Raw genomic sequence first — 11,144 nt, 5'->3', positions numbered from 1 at the left:
CTTTGTGCTGCTTTTGCAATAGTCCGAGCTTAACTCTTGGTTCTGGCTGCCGGGGCTTGAGAGCTCCCTATGTGGCAAAGTGGGGATGAGCAGTCTGGTGACATTTTTGTACTGGAAACTTTGTCACTCTGAAAGACAGCAATGTGTATTATTTATTTCTGATACCTGCTGCTTGGTCTCCCTTTTGATTCCAGAGTGTCAGTCTTGTATGATGAGATGGAAAAAGCTTTAGAACTTCCAAGGATAGGATCTAGAGCATGAGTCCTGTACATGTTTGTGAGTGAGAACTGCTGCAAAACTCAACCCACAGCAGAGCGAGTTACTTCCCAAACTTTTCTGGATTGCTCATTCTGTGGGAGATGTCCTTACATCAACAGTCCATCCTCGTTACAAGTGTTCAATCCATGAATATTCTGTATTTTCCTTCAAGTTTCCATCAGACTGAAGCTTAGGGGGTTAATTTCTGACACAGATCTGTGTATTCACAAAAAACATTCAGTTTAAGCAGGCAGTCACTGCCCTGGTCAGTGTCTTGTTCTCCTGACAAGCTTTTCAAAACAGTAGCATACCAGATTATTTATTAGCTGCTAAACCATACAGCAACTTGAATTAAACCCACCTGTTTCCTTAATAGCACTTCAGAGCTGAACAAGTTATTGGAGATCACAAGGATGCTCATCCCTTGTTAGGATTGAAGGTTAGTGACATGTACTTTACCTTTCCTGCTAAATACCCCAAAGTCATAAGTTGCAATTAATTATTTTTAGCCAGCTGAAAGGCAAGGAATACCAATTAAATGTGTAAAATTGTGCTATAGTCTGACACTATGCACTGAAATGTTAGCTGAAGTTGTTCTGTGTTTCAGATTACTTTCTGATTTTATTATTTGATCCCCAGTTAATTCAGCAGCTGGAAGTAATTTACTGCCAGTCTGAGTGAATAAATAGCTGTTACAGGTATCTTTCATAATGTGCTGTTCCTTCATATTAATTGTCACTTCTTTTTAATATCCTTCCTATTTTTTTCTTACTACTTTTTATACACTCAATTTTAATTAATGTTCTTGGTGTTCATTACCATAAATAGTATTAAGTGGCTTTCTGTTGCTGAACCACATGAAGTCCTCTTCTTTATTTTTTTCCCTCTAACAATTGTTTCTAGGAATTTTGAGAACAATGACACATCCTTTATAGAGGATGAGTTGTCTGGAAAAAAGTTTCAAATTGTATTGATTCCTAGACTGTGACATTGTTTCCTTTCCTTACCTTTTTTCCTGCTTTAGAATAGAACTGGTATGGTTTGAGTTCTTTGGATTTTTAAACATTTTTTATATTCCTCCTTCAGGGGAGGGGTGACTTCCCCCCGTCATTAGCTGTGCCCTCTCTAGAGATCTGTTAATGTAACATCTTCCCAGAGGCACTTGCTCCCTGGAGTGTATTTGCAGTAGTGCCTGCCTGAAGCCAACTCATCCCTTGGATTCTTTTTCTTTCAACCATGGAGAGATTCCCTAACTTCTGGGGTGACTTCTCACTGCCAGTCAATATTGTCATACTGTAAGCAGAGTCACCTGCTCTGGAAGTCACCTAAGGTAAGGCTGTGGGGATGCTGACTGTTAAAATTATTGGTTAAACTTCATTTTTTAAATTTTTCCTCCATTTTAACCCTCCTGTTTGGCCGCAGTGGATAATGTACTTTTCCTGAGCATGTGCCAAAACAGAACGAGTTTTCTGTCCTACCTCGTTCTAGCAGTGTACAAAGCATAACTGGAATGGGGCAGGATTATTAAAGTTTGATTCAGACCCTTCTCCTTCCAGCTGTGGCAGTGGGTTAATACTCAACTGATTTGGGAGTATGAAATCCTCCAGAAATCTCATATCCAAAATCCAGTTTCAAAAGCAGCAGCACTTGAATTGCTGGACCCCAGTGGCAAAAGTCAACTTCGTGTGAGTTCACACAAAGGCTTAATTTAGGAATCCTGGGATTTTCCATCCTTTCCTCTGTTTCCTTTAAAGGAATTTTACTGGACAATGGAAGAGTTTTTCTGGAGGAGACTTAATGAGAAGGGGGCTACTGAGCCTGAGTCATCTTTACAGCTGACAAATGTGTCCATTTCAATAAGTCACTACTCATGGCTTAAACATGGTTCACTCCCATTGTGTAAATGCACAAGCAGGGCTGTGGTTTGGCATCTGGGACCTGCAACTTGGGTAACATTTCAGAGTCGTGACATTCACTTTGTACGTGGGATTGTTTGGGCAGCTGAGCAACAGCACCTTCCCTGTGAGCACTGAAGGTTGCTCTGAAAGACTTGTACAACTGGGCATTTCACCAGAATAAAAGTTTTAATTTGCATTTTCTTTCTGTGTCTGCTTTCTTTAGTGTTTCCTGTGTATGAAGGAATTCAGTTTTCCATTATGTCACTTTTCAAAAGACAGATGTTAATAATTCCAGCTATTGTGTAGGATTATTGGGTTCTTTTACTCCTTACAATTCCTTGTGGATTATGACAATCCTTTGAATTAAGTAGATGTACAGAGAAAGAGGTACTGCTCTGTGACAAGCTGGGGCTGTGTCACAGGTTTCACTATCACTTCAAGTGTCTGAAACAGTTTCTGTTGCTGAATTTAAGGCTGTTGCAATAGGAATTGCCTTCAGACTGGTAAATTATTTCAGTACCTGCCCTCCCCATGGGCTCCTTAACTGGAAATGCTGGTAGATAGTGTTTTTCCCAATTCATGATGTGTTACAGAGAACAGCCTGTGATTTGCAAGGGAAATTTAATTTTCTCTGCAGGTCTTTTATTATGTAGAAAGGTGTTTCTCTTGTGTCTTGCCTTCCCTCACTTCCTTTGTCCATGACTACCTGACCACAGTGACATTGGCCCCAGTTCAGAGAATGTAAGCAGGCTGTGAAACAGGTGAGTGGGTGTTTGTAATGCTGCTTATTGATGAGTTTTAATGAAATGCTGGACTGAACCAAGAAAGGAGAGGACAAAATGTCCCTTGTCATCTAAGGCTCACCTGGACCTCAGCTCCTTTTGGCTGGTTTACCTTTTGGAGGATTTACCTGGTCTTTGAGGAGCTGAGGAAATAGCTTCCTTTGCTCCTTGTTTCTCATTAAATGTTCTGTTACTTTGATCATATCAAAGACTTCAGGAGAAGTGAGGTGATCCAGTGGAAATTTTTCCTCCCTGGTAACCCTGGCAGCTCCACAGTATCAGTTTTGGTGTGAGTGCTAGGCTGCTTGAGCTGTCTTGGCTCCAGATGGATTCAATAGGAACCCTTATTGGGATAATTGTTCTAGTCCAAAAGGCATTAGAAACACTTGATCTGTACCTTTCCTACAGACATGGGATGGGCTTTGGCAGCCTCCAATGGAGTTTGCCAGAAGTTTTCTTGCAGAGCTGGCAGGATAAAATGTTGAGTCTGCAAAAAGAGCTCTTGGAGGGGGAGGAAGGGAAGGAAAAGGAGCCATTTCCCAGTTTTGTCTAAGTGCTGTCAAACTTTGTGTAAATTTACTGGGAGAGAAGGCTTTACACAAAGGCATCCTTCTCTTCGACTTTTTTTGGGCATTGTGTGGCCAAAATGGTTTTCTTCTTGCTGGAAAGTTTTTTTCTGAGCCTCGAAATAGGGACATGGCTGGAGTGGCAAAGAACAGGAGGACTCTGAAGGACAGACACGGAAAGCTCCTGGAGCCAGGATGGGTTTTATCTCCTGGTAGCTGCTGCATTGTTTGCTGTTATCTGCTGTTTACATTGCTCAAAACATTCCATGGAACAGGAAAACTGTGGTTTGCTGCTGTGGCACGAACCAAAACAGCCTCTGGAGTTATAATGTGTGTAGAAGGTGGGGAGTGGAGAAGGTGATGTCATAAATTGCTGGAAAAAACCACCGTGTGTGGGAATGAGAAGGACGTGACATGACAGTGACGAAGAGGGACTAAGGAGTGGCTTGGGAGTGTTTTCCAGGAGTATTTCTCGAGGATTGCTGCCTCCCAGGAAAGGGTGAGGTGGGTCACACGATCACCTTACAGGCAACAGTTCCCCCCCCCCCCCCCCCCCCCCCCAGGTCTTTAGCCCCGTAATAAAAGTCTCTGGTAGAATTTAGCTTCTTAAATTACTGAATTCACATCCCCCTGTGTACAGGGAAAATCCTGAAAAAAAGTTAAACCCCTAATTTCCTCTTTATATATTAAAAAAAAAGAGAGAGAGAAAGCTTTAGTAATATGTGGAGGGATTTTTCCACAATTCCCTTACAGAACAGAAAACTTAATTTTTTCGGACAACCCCTCTTTAAACGGATTTTCAGTTGCTAGGATGTAAACACTTCTGTGAGCATTTTGCATTCCTTCCTTTTGCTGGGTTTTCCTTTGGCTGGGTGAGTGATGCAAGAACCCGCCCCCATGGTTTTATTTTTGTGAAGTGCTGCTGCAAGGGTGTTTTCGGTGTTTCCTGTAGGAGCCAAACACGTTTTCTTCTAGAGAGAAAAACCTTCCCCAGGGATTCCCGGTGGGAGGGATGTGTTGGCTGGGAGCGCCACCGCTGGGCTGGCAACTGTTCCTCTCTCTCTGCCTTTTAGACCCATTTTCTGCATTTTTGCTCTCTGGTTTGAACTTTGGGTGGATTTGGCTTTACTTATTTGTAAATATTATGTGGACTTCTGGACCTGCAGGAGAATGAACAGAGTGAGTGAGGGTGTGAATGACCAAAAAGCAGCTGTGAATGAAAATAGCAGAAGTATTCTCTGTGGGTTTTACCAAACCCTCAGTGAAAGCTCTTTACCACCCTTTAGTCTGTTTGTCGCCTCTGGGCTGGAGAGCCCTTTCAAGGGATATGCTCAGGTGCTGGCAGGACTCACTGACTAAGCAAAAAAGGCTGTCTATGACCCCTGAATCAGTACTTTAAATTTGTTCTAAGACATCTTGTTCTTTTCTTAACACTTGAATCCTGTTTCAACCTCCCCTTATCTTACTTAACCCTGCAGTTACCAGTTTAACTGCCTTATTTTAAAATCTGGGTTATTAATTAAAAGTGATTCCTCCTTGGAGCTCAAATGTTCATTAAGTCTGTGATTGCACTTAAATAGAAAAATTTGCATGCTTTACCACCAAAAGTCAAAACAATACTGTGCAGTCCTGAATGTCCCTGCCAGGAACAGAAAACTGGTGATGGGGACAAAAATCCCTGGAGCTGTGCAAGAGTCCAACAGCCCAGTGCTGGCTTTTATCACATGCTGGGACAAGGATCACGTGGAGAGGCGGGGAGTCAGCCCTGCAGAGCCCGGGTCACATCGTGGTGGTGGTGTTGGGGTCTGGGGAGCTTCTGTCCCGATGGCATCCGTAACCCAGCATCAGATCCAGAAGGTAAGGAGCTGCTCTCCAGGGAGGGAGAGAGTGTCCAGAGTGCAGGCAGCTGAGACTGTGTGAGGTACAGTCACTGGCAGCAGGTCTGGCAAAGATCTGCTTTACAAAAACTTTATATTCTCCTCAGCTTCCTGTATTAGGTTAATTTTAGTGTGGGTGTGTCATGGCTACAAGCTCTTCTGGGGGCAGCTTGTCTCACAGAGCTCTTGGAGGGATTTCTCCTGTGCCCCTTCTGTCTGTGCTGCTCGGCTCTCATCCGTGAACTCGAAATCTTCCTGGCAAAGGATAATCTCTAGGGTATTCTATATAAAGAAACTGAGTTCACTGCCAACAGAGTTCATTTTGTGAGGAATTGTGTAGTGAACTGTGAGAAATTGCCCAGGGATTTTTTTCCTTAGAGAGAACAAAACTTTCCAGCTTATAAAGGAATCTCATTCTGATTTGGCACACAGGTATGGCTGCCCTGTTTGTGTTAGTGGGCTTGGTAGTTTGTATAATAGCTGCTGGTTCAGATGTTAGGTAAGATATCCTTGAACCACAAAAGGCTCTAGTGATGAGACCTCTGTTTTGTGTAGACTGAGAGATTGAAATAGATTGTTCTTACTGTTTGGAATTTCAGCCTCTTAATGAATCTTTTGCAACAGAAGCCCCTCCTGAAATTAAAAATTAAGAATATGCTGCCTGGCTGCAGAGCTGAAGCTGGGATGCTTTTCACCCAGTAAAGGGCCAGAACTGTTTTCTCTTGCTTTGTGCTGATTCCCCCGAGGACTCTGGGGAAGAGCAGTCACTCGGTCTCTTTCCAGTTCCACAAGGATGGCTTCCTTGTCCTGGAGCAGTTTTTCAGCGCGGAGGAGTGTGACAGCATGAGGAGCCAGATCCAGAGAATCGTGGCGGAGATGGAGGTGCCGCCGCACTGCCGCACCGCCTTCTCCACCAGGGAGGAGGAACAGCTCCAGGTGCAGGTACCGAGAAGGGAGCACTGGAAGGAGGAAGGGAAAAGGCAAACTGCTGCTCAGGGTTTGCTCTGGGCGAACAGGACCCTTCCTTCCAACTGAACACAACACCCGGAGAGGAATTTGCTCTCCAGCTTCCTGCAAATGCTTGCTGGGGTCTTACCAAGAGTCTTAGCAGTGTGTGGTTCTGCTTTCAACCCCCGGGAGCCACAGGCAACTCTCAGATCATTCTGTACACGTTCTGCAGACAGAAAACTGGTTATTTTCCAGGCAGCCAGCAAAAGGAAAGCAAGGGTAGCCTTTATGGGAGAGGTTATTGTAAAGCCCAACACTACCACACTTGTAGTGTTGTGGAAAGCCTTTTATGAGTGATTTTCCATTGTGTTTTGTTTATGCTGCGGCTTGGTGGGAAAAAGATGCAGGTGAGTGTTAATGCTTTGATTGAAGGTTTATTTATGTTTTTACAAGGATGCTATCTTTATTGGGCTCTTATCCCTGGCAGGGTAGCTCGGATTATTTCCTAACCAGTGGAGACAAGATTAGGTTCTTCTTTGAGAAAGGTGTTTTGGATGAGGAAGGTAAGTCCTGGCCTGAGTTAGCCACACAGAGGGAATGGGAAAAGCCTGAGCAAGGGATCAGGGGCCAGTTTCCAGCTCAAGGAATGATTCCTGCTTTTTAAACAATGCTAAATTACGGTTTTGTTTTGTAGGTAACTTTCTAATTCCAAAGGAGAAGTCAGTCAGCAAGATTGGCCATGGTATGTTTAAAGGATGGGGTTTGGAGAGGCATGGACAAGAGAGAGATGTGGTTTTCAGACATGAGGATTGCTTCAGACGCTGCACATAACTGTCTCTTCAATCCTCTCAATGCTGTCCCTCTCTCTCTGCTCTCAGAAGATCATATCTTCTGTTCCAGTCCTTTTCAAAAACCCCTTCTCAGAGGTTTTTCAGCAATTAATAGCTCAGAGTCACTGACATGTGAAAGTTTGGACTTCAGCCCTTGGCTCTTTTTAGAGTAAATCTCTTACATAAAATATGCCACCTGAGACTGCTGACATTCAGTACAGACCAGACTCTCTCCTGTGCCCTGCTGGATTGCTGATACTGAAGCTGCCCTCCCTCCTGTGGTGTCACCAACACCTTTTCTTTATCCTTACTGGTCTGCTTGACCTATTTCTTCTCTCCTAGTTTCTGGACTTGCATTTTCACTCCTTTTGTTTTCAAACAATACGTGAAAAATGAGAGCAGGATTCCCTGTGCCTGCAGACATGAACTTTGTTCAGACTAAACTTCACTACAGTTGGAAATTCAGTACTAAGAGTTCTTGTTCTTTGGTTTTCTCAGAACAAGTCTCCTCTTTCCAGGCCTGCTGCTATTCTGTCACACTTCAGCTTTTTCTCAGGGGAAGTGGAAACAACTGTAGATTCCTGCTGACCTAGCAACTTAACAATTCAAAAGCCTTCTCTAGTCTTATTTTCTGTAATTACTCATTTTGGTCAAGTCTCATCCCTTGCTTGAGAGTGGCTCCTGCTGGACTTGGCATGTGTTCTCATGGTAAATCTGGTCAGGATGAGCTGGAGGCACAACTCTGAGTCTTTGCTTCATGGATTTGTCAGAGCTGGGTTGCAGCAAGAGTCTAAACACTCTGACCTGCTGGCTGGGGTTCTCTGAAGGGCACCAAAGATGAACTCTAGCTCCTTTTTGCAGTACTTCACTTTTCCAGTAGGTCTTAAGAAGTGTGTTTTTAGAGGATGAATTCACCCATATGTCTCAGGGTCATGTGTAATGGTTGTCACTTGTATAATATAATACTGAATCACATAATCCATTTTGTTCACTCTGTTGTACCCTGGCTTTTATGTGTGTGCAGTTTGTGGCCAGGGAGTGATTATATTTAAGATCTTTAATGATGATTGTACAACCTGTAAGTGTCCTATCACCCTAGGTGTGAAAAGTCACATTTGTCCATCTTGGGAGGGATGAAATTTTCTGGCTGCAATTTATCCTGGTTGGCTGTGGTGTCTGCAGCTCATCACTGACAGCTGCCATGTTGCCTTCTCTTCCTGAAATCTTCTGTCTGAGCCTTTTCTTTCCCCTTAGCTCTACATGCTTATGATCCTGTCTTCAAGGAAATCACCCACTCCCCCAAGGTGCAGGTGAGCTTTTATTGCTTCCTAGAATGGTCTTGGGGAAAAAAAATAAATTGCAGAGTAGTTAGTTTTAGTTTTCTGCACTCCTGGGGGAGTAATTTTGTCAGTGAAAGGAAATTTAAATATCTTCAAACAATAATGCTAAATAGTGTGCAGAAAACATAAATCTTGGAAAATTTTCTTGCAGGAACTGGGAAGAAAACTAGGCCTTGAGAGACCAGTAGTTGTGCAGAGCATGTATATCTTCAAGGTACAGTAATTCAAGTTGTCTTGTCACTCAAGAAAAAAGATTCTGTTAAGTGAGAAGCTGTGAAACTCTTCACGCATCACTTTTTTTTTTTTTTTCTTTTTTGCAGCAACCTGGCATTGGTGGTGAAGGTGAGATTTGTGTTACCTCTATATCACACTGCAGATAATCCTCCTTTAGGGAAGGAATATTACCTGGGAAAAAGCTCAGAATCAGACTTAAACCTGTGAGATTGGCAGTCCAAACATTAAAATAATCTTTGAAATCCACATTTTTCCAGAAAAATTTCTACATCATATGCAGCTCAAACAAAGAGCTGTTTTTACATTTGCAGCAGGCTAAAAGATAGTATTTTTATGTAATATTTAATATGTGTGATGGGTGGGTGGGCAGGGGAGGGCTCTGGGTCAGGGAGATGCAACCCTGAAGTCCTTCTAGAGGAACTGAATCCCATTAAAGACCCCAGTGACAGTCTCTTCTTGCAGTGACACCACACCAGGATGCCACCTTCCTGCACACGGAGCCTCTGGGCAGGATCCTGGGGTTCTGGATTGCCCTGGAAGATGCCACCCAGGAGAATGGCTGCTTGTGGTTCATCCCTGGCTCTCACACCAGTAAGAGCCTGTGTGTGACCACTGCTGGTCACCAGCACAGTTCTGCTTCTCCCCACCTCTAGAGCACACAGGGCAGCTTTAAACTTCTTCTCGCCTAAAGATTCACTCAGTGAGTGTAATCATAGTGCTCTTCAAATTTTAAGCCCCTCATTCCTCAAATCCTGGAGCCAGCTGTACTCATATCATGGTTTGTGCTCCTATAGAAAGCACAAATGGACCAGAGGTTGCCTTTGCCTAAGTGTGTGATTGTGTTCCTAAGGGTCTGTTGCAATGCAGAGAAGGGGCCAAAAAAGCAGCCAAAAGGCAGCTCTTTCATCTGTTTCTGCCACAGCTGGAAAATCCTAAACCTCTACTTAATAAAAAAGACCCCACCCAAATTATTAAGGAAAGTGTGACCATAGTAATAATAAAGTTCCTATGAGTGCCAAGAGAAATCACTGATACTGTTCCTTTGCTGTGCAGAATGTAGCCAGGTGTTTTAATTTTTGTGTGTTGGCTTATTCCATGGATTTGCAGATGGAATTACCCGGAGGATGGTCCGTGCAGCTTCAGGTGCCTCAACATGTGTGGAGTTTGTAGGCTCAGAGCCAGCCTACGATGACAAGCAGTTCATACCTCTGCCTATAAGTAAAGGTACAAACAGCCCCAAGCGTGGTGCTTCACAGCTCAAGAATACACAAAGGGAGCTAAAATCATATTTTAACACTGCACCTTCCCTTCCACTGGAAAGCCAGAGCTCATCTTTTGGAAAACAGCAGCCCAGGTAATTCTTTCCCACAGGTGGACTCATCCTCATCCATGGTGAGGTTGTCCATAAGAGTGAACTCAACAGCTCGGAGTCTTCTCGCCACGTGTTCACCTTCCACGTGATGGAAGCCAAAGGCACCACCTGGAGCAAAGAGAACTGGTAAGGCTGTGAATCCTAAGTGGCTGAGGAAACTGAAGCCTTTCCAATGCAATAGTTAGGATAACTGTTGGGGGTCTTGCCTGTAGAATTTGTTGGTAATGTCTCAGCTGGTGTTGATTTCATACCTGCAGAACTGGAGTAGCCTCTGAAGTTTTGCTTTTACCTCTTCTTTATTCCCTAGGCTCCAGCCAACTCCTGAACTGCCTTTTCCATCACTCTACACTTGAAGTTGGTGACTAGCTTGTGGAGTCAATGGCTGATCAGTATTCCTTTCTGATTGTTCATTCACAGTCTCTTTAAAAACAACCTTCACTAGATCAGCTCTCAATGTTCATTTATCTTCCTCCTCAAAACCAGGACCATTATCGTAGCCCAAAACTTGCAGTAGACAGAAGCTTCTACTGCAGCAGGAGCCCTGCCAGTATGAGAGTAGTCACACAGTCCTTTTGGTAAAGAAACACCTTAAGTCTTGAAAACAAACCAGTTAAGACCATTGCACCTTGACTGGGACCATTACCAAGTATTTCTCCTTGCAGATAGTCAGCGTTTTCTTGTATTTAGGAACTTAAGTGCATTTCTTGGCTGGTTGACTCCAGCAATGCAGGTGAACATTGTGGGGAGAAGTTTTTCACCCCTAGGTTTCTGTCTTATTGTTGGAATAATAGTGATTTAAAACAATGTTGTTGTGGGTAAAAAAGAAACAGGAGGTCTGCTTTTTACAGTCAGTCTTCTAAATACTCCTGGCAGAGAGTAGCTTAGTGTTTCATCTGTGGGTGTGATTAAAAATATGACAATTTTTGAAGACTCATGTTGAAATTATGTATACAAAGAACCTAAATCAAATTCTTTATACTTAAATAAAAATATATAAATTCTCCTTTTCATCTCCATCATCTTTTCTTTGAGGAAGACA

General features: G+C 43.3%; 1 protein-coding gene across 2 annotated transcripts; it reads left to right on the top strand.

The window, feature by feature from the left end:
- Positions 1–5,063: 5,063 nt before the first annotated feature.
- Positions 5,064–10,994, top strand: PHYHD1 (phytanoyl-CoA dioxygenase domain containing 1). Of its 2 annotated transcripts, XM_062505541.1 has the most exons (11): positions 5,064–5,361; positions 6,165–6,323; positions 6,817–6,892; positions 7,024–7,071; positions 8,414–8,469; positions 8,651–8,713; positions 8,820–8,841; positions 9,196–9,324; positions 9,841–9,957; positions 10,105–10,231; positions 10,413–10,994. In XM_062505541.1, exons 1-11 carry the CDS (start codon positions 5,095–5,097, stop codon positions 10,456–10,458), a joined length of 1,110 nt encoding a protein of 369 aa, XP_062361525.1. In that variant the 5' UTR covers positions 5,064–5,094; the 3' UTR covers positions 10,459–10,994. The 2 variants fall into 2 exon arrangements, with proteins under 2 accessions (XP_062361525.1, XP_062361526.1); XM_062505542.1 differs by lacking the exon at positions 8,651–8,713.
- The last annotated feature ends 150 nt before the right edge of the window (positions 10,995–11,144 follow it).

The sequence above is a fragment of the Cinclus cinclus genome, chromosome 19 (assembly GCF_963662255.1).
Source record: "Cinclus cinclus chromosome 19, bCinCin1.1, whole genome shotgun sequence".
In the NCBI taxonomy this organism is placed as follows: Eukaryota; Metazoa; Chordata; class Aves; order Passeriformes; family Cinclidae; genus Cinclus; species Cinclus cinclus.
This window is presented reverse-complemented; position numbering and strand designations above follow the sequence as displayed.

Coding starts and splice junctions, on each gene's coding strand:
- PHYHD1 (XM_062505541.1), top strand. CDS start 5,095: ATGCTTTACCACCAAAAGTCAAAACAATACTGTGCAGTCCTGAATGTC. Junction 9,325..9,840: donor CATCCCTGGCTCTCACACCA/GTAAGAGCCTGT, acceptor ATGGATTTGCAG/ATGGAATTACCCGGAGGATG. Junction 9,958..10,104: donor ACCTCTGCCTATAAGTAAAG/GTACAAACAGCC, acceptor TCTTTCCCACAG/GTGGACTCATCCTCATCCAT.